The 18,012-nt window shown below is 39.4% G+C and overlaps 1 protein-coding gene across 1 annotated transcript in view; it reads right to left on the bottom strand.

Annotated features, from left to right (window-relative positions):
• Positions 1-18,012, bottom strand: part of LOC121297537 (transmembrane protein 132C-like) — a 118,247-nt gene that overhangs the window by 73,676 nt on the left and 26,559 nt on the right. Inside the window, exon 3 of the mRNA XM_041223891.1 lies at positions 13,182-14,073. Within this exon, the coding sequence (XP_041079825.1) occupies positions 13,182-14,073 (892 nt within the window). The remainder of the gene's footprint in view (positions 1-13,181; positions 14,074-18,012) is intronic.

The following is an 18,012-nucleotide window of genomic DNA, read 5'->3' as shown; positions in this document are numbered from 1 at the left end:
AGATTGTCACGATTGTACACAGTAAAACAGCAAAATGTATGCATTAAAAGGCCTCTTTTTTTTTTTTTTTTTTACCAACTATTTTATTTGCTGTGAAGTCTATATTAAAAAGTACTGTAATTTAAAACAATAACTAGTTATCCACAATCTGGACCTTGAACTCGTTAGATGCCCGGCCTGTAGGATCTACAGTAGCACGATGAGCAGAAACAGTCCCTTTTGATTTTACCTTTCTAACCCGCAGGGGCATTAGAACCAATGCAATGCTCACTGTGAAATCCCCATTAAAATCCCCACTAGCAACTTTGCACAGCCAAGACAGAAAGCTGCACTCCCCTGACTGCATGACTCAGACTGCATACCACATGGCTGTGAACCACTCTCAGATGCTGGTCCTTAACTAAGAAGCAATTTAAATGTTTTCACCAGTTTGACAACAATTATCCATCCATAACTTAAAAAATATAAAGAAAAACAAAGAACCCTACCTACCTAAACGTTATTAAGACTGGAACAAAACAGAACATTAAGACTGGAACAAAACAGAAACAAAACACTGGGTTCCTCTTCCTCCTACACAACTGGTGGTGTCCGATTTAGCCAGTTTCATTGACATACTGGTACTACAGAAATTCAACAAAAGGCCAACTGAGATTTAGCATACTGGCTGATATGAAGTGGTATCCATGGAAACCAGCAAACTAAATAATTAAGGTAGCATATGGTAAACAAAACAAAAACATCCTTGGTAAATTGACATAATAAAAATTCTACATTTTAATACCTACACTGTAGACAGCAGCAGTGAAGTTTCAGCAATTCTGCAATTAAGGTTTGGGGTTTGTTTGACATGTCAGGTTATACCGAATACTAAAAATAGTAATCCTGAGCGTCCATACAATTTACAAGCTTACAAAAACCAATCCTGACTATGAGCTCCCCCCAAGATTGCAGCTCTCACAATGACACTAAAAATCCAGCTATTCTCAATCCGAGAGCTAGGCCCTGCTGTGAAGAAATATTTCATTAAGCTTGTAACTGCCAAGCCTGTACCCCCTCTCTCATGGCAAAGCGCTTCCTGACATGCCTTTGCTTGACTTGGTGTAGTTAATATTCTGCCTTAGCTACCACACCGTGAAGTAGATTCATGCCGCCAAATTAGGTTTTGCTTCCCGTCGGTTTGCTGTATGCTTTTTTTTTCTTTTGAAGTTTTTGTGATTATTGCTAGAGTAAGGTATTGACAGTGCTCTTAATGTCAGCGTTTTTTCTTACATAAGAAAGGAAACGCTTCCTTATGTACTTCCCCTTTAGCGAAACTGTAGCGTGTCTGCCTTTAGTGTTGAGGGGTAGCGGTTCAAATCCAGACTGCAGAGAAAACAAAACTATTTTAAAAAAATAAATAAGGCATTACAAATGGCGCTCAACTAGCGGTACGACTCACACAGGCTGTCCTACTGGTCAAATAGGATTCCCCTTTAGCGAAACTGTAGCGTGCCTGCCTTTAGTGCCGAGGGTCAGCGGTTCAAATCCAGATCACAGAGAAAATAAAAATATAATAATAATAAAAAAAAAAAAAAAAAAAAAAGCATTACAAACTATAGGCATTTTCATGAGAAACCTTATGCAGAGAAGAGTGTTTAGCAAATCCACAAGCACTTTCAAAGCCAAGTCCTATTGATTGAAGTCCAGGTTGTTTCATATTTAACGATTTTCAAAGGGGCTTTGAAGAGGGACTTGTGTTGACCAGCCTGGTCTGGGACTGGTGGTCACCGTAGTGGACGAGATTCAAAATATCTTAAATATTTTTAATCTGGGATTAGACTGCAGTTGTAGTTGGTGCTATATCCAAAATACAACTCCAATCCTAACACCCAAGGCAATTACTGTTCAGACATACAATCCTTTACAACATGGCTCACAAACAAAGAAACGCTGGAAAATGCTCAAAGAAATGATGGTTTGGTACCTAAATGCTGTGGTATCCTTGTAACAGCAGCAGCTGAGACCCCATTCTATAGAATGTAAAACAAAAAATATAACAGTCTTCACAAAATGATTAGGCTAGCATCAGCAAATATGACCTTACAAATAGGAATCTATCTATCTATCTATGCCGGACAGAAAATGTTTTACAAAATGTCTACGGGTTTCTTGAACTAATGATATCTAGATTTTGAATAGAGACTGTTTCAATCAAAGCCTTTTTTCTTACCTTTTTTGGGTACCTTTTTCTGCAGTTTTATGAAACAACTCGCTGGCAGTTTGTAAAATCAATACAATAAATGATATACTGGAATTATATGTTGGTATTGCACCTTCAAGACTGTGTAAAGAACCTGGACTATAATGTACGGTGCTTTAAAGATCAGCTGTTCCACAGTCTAATAGCTTAAAAGATGCTTTAAGGATCAGCTGTTCCGCGTTTAATAGCTTATAAGTAAAGTCACAGCTAAGCAGGTGGTGTACGTTGAACAGGACAACACTGCGAGAACACAGCACTGCTGCAGAAGAGATCTCCAAAATCTTGTGTTTGTTTCCTGACTGAAATGTGTATAGAAAGTCACATAGATACAGTCTTGTAAGCAGCAGTAAAACCGATTACAAACGTTGTGCACCCCCAGAGCCGCGCTGCCTCGTATCTATATGCATCTCTTTGTGTGGTGATTTGCTCTGTGTTTGAAGCTCTCTGCATTATCTATCACAGGCTCCATTCTGCTTCATGCTCAGCCCGCCATGTTTTCTTTTCTTCCGCTAAAGAATACATGGTGTGCACAAAAGTATTCCTCTAACTTTCCTCTGAATGAAATATTCACAGGCACACAGAAACAGACATTAAAAAGGCAGATTGTTTGACTGTAACACCTGTGTTTCTCCACTGCTTTGCGTCTGTTCACTGCAAAAAGAATCACACAATTATATATGCCACCAGCCAGTTTTAACATTAGTGTGCGATTATGCTAAATATTTTATCCACAGGTGATAGGTGACTGTTAGTTTGTCAGTGTCAGTATCTTACTTTTGGGTTTGTGTACAAGATATTGCTTTCTTCTTGTCAACAGCATACAGGTGGATAATTTAATGAAAATACCTATATAATGCTAGATGAAAGCTAACAAAAAGGTATATAACTAAACCAAATCACTATAGACAAGCTCAGCACAGAACCTTTTGTGTTTTAATCCACCTCCCTCCTCCCCAAAAAACAGACAAATCTAATGAGTCAATGGAAACAGTTCCACAGTACCCCTCAGTTGTTATAAAGAGTGTATATACCATTGTGCTTTCTCTTTCTGCCATGCAACCCCATGTGCTCAAGTGTATGTAGAATAGCTGGGGCAAAGATTAAGAAAGGAACATCAAGATTCTGAAGTTGAAATATCCAGGCTTGGAAAGCAAATCTGACAATGATTCTCCTGGGTTTAATTCTGCCAGTGGCACAGTAAACAGAACACTGTCTGTGCGTCAGCCAAGTTGGGAGGCATCCCAAACAGATAAGGACCCTATTAACAATCAAATACAATGCTGCTGCTTTCTGCCAGCATTTTGCAAGCTAGCCGCTGCTGTGTCACAGACAGCTGGGAACTGAATAACGTTTACTGCTTGAAGAAGATGGGAATACTTATATTTTTACCTCGTTAGATGTATATCTTTATTTTTGGATGAAAAAAATAAACTCTGCACTGTTATTGTGCTATGCTTCCATCAGTTAAAATACCAGCACCAAACAGCTTACCTGAGTAACTATAAGGTGAAATGAAATTAAACAACTTTGTTAATGAATCTCAAAATGTAATTTACTGTGTGTTCACTTCATATGACTATTCCATGGACATACATGTTTTCTCACAGCAAATGTGGTAACAGTCAAGACACTCTGCAAATACCTTAAGTACTGTAGCCACTAAGCTACAACTCTATCCCAATTCGACTACAATCTGGAGATTTAAGACTTTAAATCACCATGTGCTACTTGATTTCCTGGATGTAAAACCTTAACTTAAGGAAAAAAACACATACAAAAGGACACACTGATTCAAATCGATTGACCATCAAGGCGTTTAATTCCTTTAGCGAAGCTTGGGTTGGAAGTCTCCAGTATTGCTCTGTAATCAGTAATTTCTACTGCCTTATCCATTGAAGCAGGATGTTACTAAAGATCTTCCAGGGATGTCTTTCTTAAGAAGGTAATAATCAATCATGTTGACGACAGACCACTCAGCTGAAAACCTCTACCTTCAGGCACTAAAAGAAAGTGACAAAAAGCCAACGTGCCTCTAAGCAATGCATAAGATGTCCTCTTCTAGCATTACTAGCTGCTGAAGCCACAATAAAACATCTTTGAGCTGTGGGCAGGCAGGTCTCTGTATTTGAAAGGGGTGACTGCAGAAGGCAGGTAGATAGAACGATACATTTGGATCTCAAGCTGCTCTTACTCCTGAGCTTTCAGTCATGAATATTCTTCGGCGGTATTGCTAATTCTGTCTAGCATATTAGAAATGATTGTGCACCTAATCAAAGCCACATAGGCACTCTCCACCATGCCATGCTGCACATAGCGGCATCATACCTCAATGGCTCTATGCTCCACCTCTTATTTACCCAAATGCTGCAGGTCTTAATTGACTTGCAGGTTTTAAACATTCCCCTGGGCTGCTGAAACACCTGGTTGGTGCACTCACAGCAGTGTCAGCATCAATGCAAACACAGCTCACCACAAAGTAAGGTCTTGCTCCTGCCCAGGAATGTTTAACAGATAATCTTATCAGAGTGCTATTCAAAAGAAAGGTCTCTGAGAGGAGATGTTAACACTCTGCAAAATAAAATTACAAGAGCTGAATGTTTGACAGGACACAGAGCGATAATAAGTACCATTTCAGTGGCCCATTGCCCCATTCAATTTTTTTCATTACTGCAGTAAAGTCCCATTTTTAAACATTTAGTTGTAAATTCTGCGTTAAATCTACAAAGAAATTAAGTCAAGCAGATAAAACGCCTCAACAAAAAAATGTTTGTCTGCTTGACCTACTTTCTTAAAATATTCTACTGTTATTTGACTTAGGTTGTACTGAAAGGCTAAATGACTTCTAATGTACAAATCTGAAGGTTTAAGGCATAACATACTGCAGAGCTTGTTGAAGTAAAGATGCAAAAGGAACAAAAAAAAAAGTTTGCTTTGTTGGTTTCAGTGTTTTATAACTGAGCATAAAGGACCAAGCTTTCGAAGCCTAAGCCTGTCATTACACCCAATGAATCATCAGTAAGTTTAACTGGAAAGCTATAGGGAACCTGGAAATAAAAAAAGCATTAAGCACAATAATGGAATTTACAGCACTGAAATGCCATCAGGGAAGAATGGAATGGTGCATGTGAAGCAATACCTGGCTTCTGTCAAGTGCTTTTATCAGCAAGCATTGTTATGTGGCTCTGAACGATCAGAAAGGTCAAAGAAACAAGCTGCAGCATCGGGAATGCTGCCTTTTATAAAAAAAAAAATAAAATCATCAGATAGCAGGAGCTTAGGACGGATGGAGAGGTATGGGAAGAAGCCCAGATGCCAGGAGATGCTATTACACCGTATGGGCATGAGAACTGAGGGGACGAATAAAAACAAGAGCCTTGTAAACACCAGCCCCTAAGAGAAACAGTGTGGCAGGGGATTGGAACACTCAAGAGCCAGCTAGAAAGACAAAGGGCTGCAAACAGCATACAACTGATTAGAGCTCTGCTCAAAAAAAGAATAAATGGTTGTGTCTGCGACTGGCTATCGAGTGCAGTGGGTTTCTAAAGAGTAATTTAGTTTCGGAAATTAATTTGAGACAGGGGATTCATTAAAGCAAACAAGGTTTATTTCCTAGAGTTTGCTCTGATCGAGCTAAAGCCCAACATACATCAGAACACCGATCACAACATCTCAACACTAGTGTCAAAACTCCCAATTCAACATAAATGAAGAAAAGAAAAAAAACTAACGCCCAGCACTCTCAAGCCTCAAGCACACAAAGCAGTGTATACACAGGAAAGCAGCCCCTGCTGCCAAACTGAACAGGCTTGCACGCACACGAACACACGCACGCAGCTTCAAACAAATAAGTGAACGTCAGAGCAAAAACAAGTACCAGCACCTCATGCCTTTGTCTGAATATGCATCTCCATTATCAACCTGCAACCTGCACATCCAGAAGCTTCCCTCTTATACTGCGCACAGTTTGGGAATTGTTTTTATATTTACTGTTTTAATAGAAGGGTCTTTAATAGAGCTCTAAAATCCCTCCAGTTATTCTGTGACTTTTCACTACATCTGCATATTATCTTAAGACATAGAACTGAAGTCTCGAGTCTCTATCTTCAACTATCTTCAAATAACTTCAAACAAGTTTTTCTTTGTTTTAAAAACTGGGACACCGCAAGTACTTTCGCTGACGGTTTCAACTAACAATTTACAGTGAAAAACGATGCAGTGTTGTTAGTTGGACCAGCATTGCCTGCTGAATACTAGAACACCAACCATCTCTGAACTGTTCAGAACCAGCACTGACCGCTGCTGTCATTTAAAATAAGAATTAGAAACAGAAAGCGATTGTGCTAAAGAGCAGCACATGGACTGCTTTCAACTTCAAGTCATCATTGACACCCAGGGTGGCAGGCTGCACTACACGGCCTGTATCCCATCACCACCTCTCAGTCTCACACGCACCGATATCTCACAATGAAAAAGGTGCCAGGCTTACCAAGCAACTCATTGTTTTCACAGCCACCTGCTACTTTATCATCACTTCCTTCTTTAAATCTGAAAGTCAGCATCCATTGGTTAACATGTTGCACACCCTCTGCATTGACAGCCATAATAGCAGCTAATGAACTGGGTGATGCATCGATCTGCAACAGTGCAACTTTGCTTTTTTTGGATTACAATATGCCTGAGCAACCTCGGCTGATGCTGAAGCAGGTTCTCTTTATTTTATTAGGACAAATCCTGTTCAATCCCTCAACCCTTGAAGATCTTTAAAGATTTTAGGCTTGGGCAGAATACCATATCACCATAGATTTTTGTCCATATTTTAATTTGGCCTTTTGCAATTTTAAGCTTGTGTTAAATGAATAATTTTTTCATGAGTAAAGGATGCTACATAGTGGTGCCTAAAAGTATTGACACCCGCCAATCCGCCACAGGCATTATTCTCCCACGCAGCCTCCAGCCCCAGCCATGCTTTGACAACGTTGCACAAACTATGAATATGTGCAGTCGTTTTTGCCATTGTGAATATCAGCAGTTTGTTGGAGTAAAGCTCTTTTGTGGTAAATGTGTTTGCTGGTAATAGCATCCCAAATTTTAAAACAAGTAGTCTTGCACTACAGTGAAAAACAAATGAGGCAGACAAACACACAGGCACTGACTGGCCTAGATGCTGTAATTGGACACATTCTGTAGTGTCAGCAGGGCTTATGAAATAGAAATATTAGGAACAACTACAATCTACAGGAAATATAAAAAACTAAATATACAGCTACTAAAAGTACCACTACTTTTCCATAATCTGTAATGTGTTAACAACCCAAGACGGATCATTTTTTTGGTTTCATAGCAGTTGCTGAGGAACAACATTTTAAGCCTTGTTTACTCTATGTCCTTCAGACAATGGTTCACTTTAAATATGCAGCTTAGTTTTCTTTTGATGTCATTTGCATGGAATATGCTTAATTGGGAAGCCTAGTTAATTATCAACAATTTGTAAAGATCCTGTTTACGGGTTTTTCAGTGATTACCAAAAGCAAATTATGATAATGACTTGGGATTAGTTGTATTTGCATATTCATTCTTGATGTGCAGCGTTGTTTTTTTTTTTTTGTTTTTTTTTACTATTAAAACAGTGATTGATTGATTTACTGGTATTTATTATTTTATTTCATGATTGATTGATTTACTGGTATTTATTATTTTATTTCAACGTTTGTGAAACAAAAACCTTCACATCACTAATAACAAGTCAAATGTTCTACTGTGATTAATAATAAGTCATGACTTATTTATTTAGCAAACACAAAAAGGACAATACAAACATAGGTTCTTTAATAACATCTTTTTATGTTTTCCTTCAACACTAAATGACATCTATTTTCAAAACACACATCCATGAAACTTGGATATGTAACTTAGAAGGTGAACTTTCAACACACCATAATCAGGGAAAGTGGAAAAATCCAGCCCAGTGTTACTAACGCTAATGGTATGAATATGTATTTTAAAGCCTGGCTGCCATTTTAAATACTAGAACAGGATTGTGTCAGAAAGACAATGATTCTTGTTGGTAAATGTCCCTCCAGACCTCTGAGGGCACTAAGTAACGGGAACAGAATACTCTGGACTACTTGGCTTGACACTTCCTTCCGAGGGTTAAAAGGAAGTCGGTCATGTAGAAAAGAGAAGGAGCTTCAGTACACTAATTCACTGACCTGGAAGGCTGCAATCGTCTACCAAGGGGTCATGAGTGATGGTATAAATAGGGGTCAAAGCGATGTATCTATTCCTTCATTTTGGTTTAAAAGCATTTTGTACTGTAAGCACAGTGAGTGTTTTGTTTTGTTTGTCTGTATTTGTCTTGTGTTCTATATTACTAGACAACTAAACACGATTCCGGAGCTGTTGCCATAGGCCCACACAAACCCAGAACAGCACTGCACTGTATCACCATAAACTGTACTTACACCACTAGCACTAATTTACGCACTAACAGACTTGTGTATGTGTTTTGTGTATTGTGTGGGTGTATACTAAAAATGTGACTTATTTGCAGAGCAAACCCGGGAATTATAATTTAAGTAATACATGCTGCTGCATTACTTAACATCATTACTATTCATTGTTTGTTTCGCCGTCAGGCACTGGACAAAACTAATTAAACAAACCTTTGCATATGGATTACAACTGTCTGTCTGTTCTTTGATCACCTGCACCTGCACACTATTAACCACTTTGCCACAAGGATTTATGCTGGTCCACACTCTTCTTGAGTATGCAATGGTTCTTCTCAAAAAAGCAATACTTCACAAGCTGTCGAGACAGGGGAGCTTGTGTCCAAAATAAAATAAAAAGCTGACTCTCCACCTTTAACTGGGACAGGGTCTCGTCCCTGGCTACTCAGGGGTGCCAGGCTGGTGGAGTGTGTTCCAGTGTGCCCCTGACACACCCCTGGGCTGTTGAGCCAGGGCAAGATTGTCTATGCTACCCTTTTTTTTTTACCAGCGAGTAGAAAAACCGAAAAATACATCAAAACTCTGAGCACAGTGTGGGGAACATGGGTCAGGGTTTGACCTCCTTCACAAAGCAGGGATTAGTTAGGGATTGTAAATCACACGAAGCACAATTAGGAGCTGTGCATCATTGCTACACAGCAACCTTTTATTTTATAGCTGCTTTTGCATGTTGTTTATTTACTGTATACTTGTTGTATGGTCGCCCGTGGTATACCATTGTTGGTATAACCATGCAGTTAATTGTTGTCCACAAACCCTGAGGTCACCCACAGCTAGCCTATCACAACACCCCGCTGCATTGCTATCGGAATGAGAAAAGTCACTTCTATTCGTGCTTTTCATTTTCCAGATTGTAAATCGCTGATGCTTGTAAGCGGCCTCTGTATTTCTTGATTACTGTATTTTAAATTCTATATTCCACTATTTTAACTACAGTGTTTCTATTTCAGTTCAGTCTGTAAGATTGCATATTGTTTCATTTTATGAGTGTTCCTATCCTGTAAAGAATATAAATAAGCATATATGAAAGAAAAAGATCTCCCCGCACAGCCAGAAAAAACACTAGCAATGAGTGATCCTGAATGAGTTTCTCCTGTGGTGCTTCTGCCACGCTAGGCAAGGGCCATTAGAGAACATATTGAACACCTGACCTTTAAAACACATAGAGCTAACAACATAATTACAGTAAGCCTTAATTAATATATACCTAGCTCTCATGTCATACTGTATGTCTCCCATTTTCCTGTATAAGTTCTTGGAAGATATTTCAGTGTTGCACTCCCAGCACGACTGCGCTTTCCTCTTCAAGACGTCACAGAAAGGAACACATTGACGTTGAAAGTATGTAAGTCCTGGCAGTGACAGGTTAGGGTAGAGGCTGTGTTTTGAGCTCTTTTAATCCTAATCTCCATGTGACCTCCTGTAGTGGAATGTGCTCAGTGGAGTATGTACGAAGGCTATGAAATAACACAATCGAAAAGTTAGTGACCCCGGATGCTTCTCTCCTGCGGTATGATCTACAGTCATATTCAATAACTTATTGTCACAAGAGATCATTTTCTCTGGTTCTATCTTTACGCCTCATTGTATGCCAGTCACGCTTTCACTCTTATTCATACCGTGATGGGTTACCAAACAATACTGTGTATTTCTCGGTTTTATATTGGTGGTGCAGCGAATTTTTCATATGAGGTGAGGTGAAGCACAAATAATTAATATTCTGCCTGTGAAGGAGGGTGAATTGCAATTGCATGTTGCGCCACAGTCAGCGTGGCTCGGAATTAAACAAAAAACTGTTCCTTTTTTAAAATGGGTCAATTCAATGAATCTATACAGTGGTGAATCTACCCACTACCGCTCCTTAATCTTTAAAAGAAGGGGGCTTTGTGAAAACCAGCATCTTTAACAGTGTGTATTTTTGTCTTTAAAGGAATAGTCACCAATCTCTTGAAACAATCTCCATTCATGTGAAGTGCTGTAATTAAATATGAACCTAGTTAAAATCTGCTATTCTTTTTCTGAAAAGCTTGATTGCTGCACCCCAGCTCCAGAAGTATATATGTGGGAAGATGTCTTTCTCTGCCCTTCCGACCCTCATTTTGCTTCAATTAAGAAAATTAGGTTAAATGGGGATAAAACAAAGTGCACAGAAAGCATCCCTTCCATTTCAGCTTTCAATACAATGAAAAAATGATAACATGGGACATGCTCTTATCACCCAGCTACAAGCAGGAGCGAGCGATAGCTGACTGCTCCATATCAGTCAGATTCAGCTGCCAGGCAAACATATTGATCCAGAGACCTTTCAGCACAGCAAATTGAAATCTCTGGAGCTGGAGAAGTTTTCAATTTTACTTAAATGAAGGGGGGGGGATGAATAGGGGATCAGAAGACTGCTAACCTTAATTAAGCTCTTTAATGCCACACTTGCAAACTCACTGCTCCGTTCTCAATTACGATTCAATGATGAAACTTCACAGGGAGGCAGAGTTGCTTTGAGAGATTATAATGCATGTTTGATACAACTCTGTAGCAGCATGCTGTAATTGCTCATTACAGTAGAGGGTAACGTTCATAAAAGTTAGGCAGTCTGGCACAGTGCCGGCAGGGACTACAAGAGCCTCCCTTAAGTGTGAATGAGACAGGAGGCTGGTGAAGAAGTCTGCTGCATCGCCTGTAGCAGCTTATAACAAACTGCTTAGTAGTCTACTAAAAAGCCAGTTTATATGAGTGTTTTGCAGTTGCACATTGTGTACCTTTACACAAAATCTGGTTTAAAGGTTATGAATAATAGTTCTTGACACACTTTCTTACAGAGTACCTTAAAGATGGATGTATCCTCTCGGAGGACGGTTATTGAAATCCAAGGCATGATTCAATACTAAGGCTCCAAAAAACCTCTGCATCTAAATCTCAAATCTGATGACGCTATGTAATACAGTACAATTTGCATTTCTAAGGCTCATTTTGTATGAACATCCCGATGCGCGGTACAATTATCTACAATAGGCCAGGTCAAACAAATATGTTTTCAGACGTACTATGAAATGAGTAATTGAGCTGGCATTGAGAACGTCTGGGTTCTTACTGGAGGGTTCTGCTCACCACACATTCTTTAAAACTAAAACATGACAAAGTCTGACCCATAGGTAATTTAACTAGATTACTTCTGCTTAAAACTCAAATAAAGGTATTTTTGTTTGTTTTTGTTTAATTAGGCTAGGCACTGTACAGTTTTGAGAGGCCACCACAAATGTGTTCAGCAGTTAAAAGATTATTCTTTTGCATAGTGTATAATAAACTAAGATCAGTTACCCTCCGCTGTATGTGCACGATAACGCAGTCCAGATTTGACACTGTGAGATCAGGATGTATTACAGTGCATCGTAATGTAAAGTAATCAAATTGTTTCAATCAATTAATCACCAAATCTGTGAATTTTAAACACAGCTTCATTCTCATTAATAATTGCTCAGCGTCGCTTTAGGTGAATGACACGTTTTACATAACTGAATAGCTTCAAAACAGTTTTAGCTGCAACGCTTCATCAGCTGTTCAGCTGTCCATTATTGCAGTTGGAGTGTCAGAGTGAAAGACTTCTTCAGTTGCAGCCACACAATTAGCAACTGGCTCCAAAAATAAATACATGAAAGCTGTCTCTGAGTTATCCCTGTAAGAAAAGACCTGAAGAATTCAGATCTTGAAACCTAGACCACCGCCATTTCAGAACGGACAGCTGCATAACAAGAGGCAGATACATGTCAAACCTACCTATATACAGAAACTTGTGATAAGGAAATAATACAGTGTCTATTTACTGAAAACAATTTCTTAATTTACATATGCTAATGCAGGTAAATTAGCATGACCCCTTGTTGTAGTATCTCTTAAGGCATATACATATTTCCCCTGCTGTGATTAAGATCAATCCAACAGTCATTAAGCTAATGGAATGCATTTTAATTAATTAAACCCTCATTTGCATTGCATGTTAAATGATCTGAATCACTTAGTCTCATCTGCAGATTTTACTGGGGATGCAGAGCTCAATGAATCAGAAGATTTCTCAAATCATGATTTATAGTGTAAGAGTAGATTAGAAGTCTAGGATAGTTGGTATTGTACTTTTCTGTTTGTTTTCAGTTTGAAATGCTGGTTTAATGCTCCTAGGAGTATGGCTGCATGTGTGAAATAAAGTGGAAACGACTCTTAGGGTCCTTTTTAAAACAGATTTCGGAGCTGTGCAAACTTGGCTGTAGGCTGACCAAATGTTTTTTCCACATGAGTCGCAAGCCGGTGATAGCTTGCCATTGCATTTACTCAAGTTGGTGATGAACATGTGAAGTTCATCTTGATAATGTTGACAGTGACACCACTCGTTTCCACCTCATGTATTTCCCTTGTCACCCATTCAGAGTGCAGCAACCTACCTCAGGGTAAACATCTCCACGCTTGTAATGCTGGTGGTAGAAACAAAGGCAGTAACAATATCCCTTTGTTTGACAGGTTTAGATGGCACCAGGATCACAATGTTATTATCCAGCTTCAGCTCTGACAGCTGTGGGGGCCCTGGGGACTGGTATAGGCGGACACTACCAATCCTCTGCATGGGGGAGGTGGTGGATGGGCCAAAAGCTTTGTCCTGGTCTGACCGAATAGAATTCCCCTTTCTAGAGTCGTCAGAGGAACATTCCCCATTCTCGGCTGACTGGACCACATAGTAGAGTTCCACAGGGGCCCCTTCTGATTGGTCAAAAGTTTTCTGTCGGCCCGGAACCACGCTGGGTGGACTAAACCAACTTGAAAGGGGCTCCAGATCGGCCACACAAAGCCCAAGGTCCCCCTTGAGCTTACAGGTGCCCCGGACTTCCTGCGTCTCCCGGAAAGCGAACATTTTCACGCAGGGCAGCTTGTCTATGGTACTGTAATCATCCCAGTCTCTCCCCGCAATGTAAAACAAAACTTGCACCTTAGGCCAGCTGAAGTAAACCTTCTCTCTGATGATGTAGGTCTGCACCTTCCAGTTGAAGGTGAACATGCTGGACGCAACGAAAGCGTGGGGGCTCTGTAGAAGGTCCAGAGGAACAGGTTGCTCCGCTGAGAAGGGCCCATAGCTGGCGCTGAACGTGGGCATCTGCCTGGCCTGGTAGATAAAGAAGGGCTCCGTGCGAGACTGTAAACTGCTGTTCCTCATGATATCCTGATTGGCTTCTTTAAGGAAAAAGGCTGACTCTGCATTGAGGACTTGATAGTTGACAGGCAGATATGTCGGGATGGTAGTGACCCTTTGCATTCCATCTAGCAGCCCTCGACTCTCCACCACTGGAACAGAAAGGAAATCAGAAGTTACTACAGTGTTGCATTACATTGGAGATCAGTTACTAAGAGGTGATTAAACAGCAAAATTCATGTTCAACAGCACTGGAAATCCAGTGCTGTACCAAGGTACCATATCGGTAAGCTACCGTATTAGAACCAAATTTCTCCACTGTTTTTATTGAGGTCTGTTAACGAGTGCTTATGTTTTTGGGGGGGGGGGGGGGGGGGGTTCAGGGTAATGCACTTGCAGTAAGATGGTATCCAATGGTAATTTTCACTGGTGCTTAATTAACCAGATGTATTAGTGTTTGCTCCACAATACTGTGTTGTACCATGGAACTTTTGGGGATTTTTAGATGAGCCCCTGTGTGCACATTGATTTCACGTCACACCCTGATGGTGGGGCTGAGAGAGTGATTTATTGCCTGCCGATGTCTGTCACACAAATATGAAAACAATCCTTAACCCTTTAGCCTCTCCCTCCTCAACTCCCTAGCGACAGATGTTTGTCTGCTCAACCTTGGAAGTGAGGGATTGTTTTGACAGTCAGAAACAAATATTGATTTAATCCGGTACCCAGATATTTAAGTTAATCATTATTTTTAAGCCCAGGAAACAATATTGAATTATGTTGTCTTGGTGGTTCAAGATGCTTCAACAATGGGTCTATGAAATTCTTCTAAAAAGATGGTGAATCTAAATACAGATTTTGTTCAATCAGATACCCCCTGTCTTTTTTTCATATTATTACAGACAGAAATTCACCAAATATGCATATCCACGGTTAAATGTGTGACGTCACAACCCTGGTCCACAAATGTCCCTATTTTAATTGACTTAACAGTGACAGTATTTAGATTGGCAGGTTGCAGTGGTGAGGCAAATCATTCAAATTGGCTATTTTAAATAGTATAAAAAAAACGGTGGCATGACATTTTAAAAATGGATCTGACTGTCGAACAGCTGATTTGGTTGAAGTCTGAGCAGAAGCAGAACATCATTTTATTTAAATCTGGAACCTTAAAAATGAAATACCCAAACTCTTGTGATGCAATAGCTAAAGCAACAGGGGGACACGTGTTGTACTTGGAGACTTTGTCTCAGATGTTACCCACTCTGAAGACTGTTTTTCTTTATGTGCCTTGTAGATTAGACTTAAGTATAAATACATATATTTGCAGTTTTGAAGATGGCGTGATCTATGGAAAATCCTTTAAATGTCAAGGTTACATAAATTTCCATTAGATCCAACTAATAACTAATAGGACTGGTCAGCACTGCTAGAAGAGCGGGACAGTTGGGCTAAGCTCTATAGCAGACAATGCAATTCATGGGTGATAAGCCATCTGCTATTTGTATTCTCTTTCTCTAGCAGTAGTATTGAAAACGGTTAAAGATGAGCATCGCATATTAGACTCTAGCAATTTAACTTCATTTCCACTAGCCTTTTGATGCCAGTTACAAACTGTTGATACACGGTAGAGAGCCCAAATATCATGGCTATTAGGCAATGCATATAGTTATGAAAAGATACACATTTTTCAAAACCTCATTAACCTTGACTGCACAAAACGGTAAAAGAGACCTCACACTTTAAACACTGAGCCTAATGCCTGCCATCTACAGTACTTAGAAACCTTCAGACAGCCGTGACTGTTTAAATACATTTACTAAAATGAATAAGCCCCAGAATAGTAGGAGAAGGGATCATACGGGAGGATTCTGGATAAAGTCGTTTTAAAGAGTCATTATTCTGTTTTGACGTGACACTAAATGCATGGTGATTTTGGATTGTGCAGCAATATTGAGGTCAAACAATATACAAAAGGAAGACATGCCATCACCACCACATTATGTGGATTGTATATATTGACCGATTAATTTGTTCCGACATGCATTCTGTAATATATAAAAGATGCATCTGTCAGTTTCAATCATGAAGAACAATACAGTAGATTTCCTTTGAAGTGGTAATCATTGAGGACTGCCCATAATGATACTACACACTACATAATATTATATATAAAGGGTAAATCCTTGAGTACCAAAGAGGACAGATCAAACAGTGAGAAAACGTATGGTGCAAGTGTTGACCCAGTGACTGAAATGAGGAAGCCAAAAGCCTACCATTAATAAGCCTATTGCTTTATATTAATACTGCCTATCATGGAAACCCCAGCCTCCATAAGATGATACATTTGTTATGGCCCATTGATAAACCTACAATCCTGTTTACCTAACAGAGACTAGTGGATTCTGATCTGGGGGAAATGTAGCCCAAACCAATCGTTTTAGAAATGCAAATACACATTTGCAAATAGTTGACTTTAATGGTCAAGAAAGAAGTTTTAGTGCCAGTCCCCACTGTCTCATTATTGCAATGTGCAGCTCTTTATTTCTTCATTTACATCAGGTCTTTGAACTCTTTCATTTTACACAGCTGCAACACATTTCTTTTAAACCTGGTCTTTTAATAAGCTTTTACTGTAAGAGAGGGGGGGGGGGAAAGCTGCCAGGTACTTTGAAATGTCAAGTACATCTACTACAGATCATCACTGAGCATACTTGCAATGTAAAGGTTACACCAAGTTAACAGAATTTATGTACAGTATCTCTGCCTATGCTTTGCACATTGCAAAATTGCACTCTGCTTAAACTATGAAAGCACATCAAGCCCCCTTACCATATATATATAGAGTATATTATTCTGGGGAAACACAAGTTATACAACACAAAAGTGTTGCCAGTGTTGGGTGAATTCAGGCTGGAAAGGAGAACACAGACACAGGCAGGTGAAACTGAGACGCTGCAGCGCTCAGTGTATTTATTACAAAATAAAAGGTTTAAACAAAAAAACAGCACACGGCGTTTTGGGCCAAAATAAACAGAAAAACAAAACAGACACTGGATGAACAGTTCTTTAATTCTCTCCTCTCCACTCATCAAACACACAACCCAGAGTGAGTAAAACGTGCATCTATACATACTGTTATGCCAGGATTCAGTTACTAATTCATTAGTCACTTGAATCCCAGCAACTGAACTAATTTGTGCAACCCTGTGTTCACATACTATTAAATACTTTAAATGCATGTGAAGTGAAGTGCAATCCCTGTGCCTCAATACAACTATATATTTTAAATGGTCAATCTTGCTATACAGACCCATTTACATCTTGTGCAGCAATATCTACACACCACATAACATAAAATACACACAGGGGGGAGAACACTGCCACAGTCACCTAAAGACTGACCACTATATATTTAAAAAACAATTATGGTAATTTTTCCAATTTTCAATGTAGCTTTCACTACCAGATTATTGGCACTAGGTAGTTACTCTTTTAGAAGATTCTGGTAGTAGACATTCTATGGCTAAAGGCCTCATTGTGCCTTTTGTATCAGTATTCACTGGAACCCGGTCAGGTCATCGGTTTGGTGCGGACAGGGAGTGGCTGTTTAGGTGAATGTATCTTTCATTCTGAGCAAGTTCCTCCTATATATTTGTTATGCAGATCAGACTACAGCAAGTTGCAGTTCTTCATTCCTTCTTTCTTATGCAATGACAGTCATATATCTTGACCAAGATCAATACATTCAATTATTTTTTCTCTTTAAAAAATGGGAGAAAAAGATGTCCAGACTACAGCAAGATGGATGAGATTTTTTTTTTTTTTATGGGTATTAGTAGTCAGTCTTTCATCACTTGTTCGACCATGTTTTCTTCTATTCATCTTAGTGAAGAGTACCTTCAAAGGGATTTGAATTGTACAGATTCACCCTCACGCTTCCTCTCCATGCTGAAAAGAGTGATCAAAATCTACCAAAAACGCTGCACAGGATCTGACTACCGTCACTCTTCTGCTAATTAAAATAGGGTGCTAGGTATCAAAAACATGCAAGAAAAACATCTGCGAGTCCCTATAAAAATATGAACATA

This window comes from Polyodon spathula, chromosome 22, assembly GCF_017654505.1.
Source record: "Polyodon spathula isolate WHYD16114869_AA chromosome 22, ASM1765450v1, whole genome shotgun sequence".
In the NCBI taxonomy this organism is placed as follows: domain Eukaryota; kingdom Metazoa; phylum Chordata; class Actinopteri; order Acipenseriformes; family Polyodontidae; genus Polyodon; species Polyodon spathula.
This window is presented reverse-complemented; position numbering and strand designations above follow the sequence as displayed.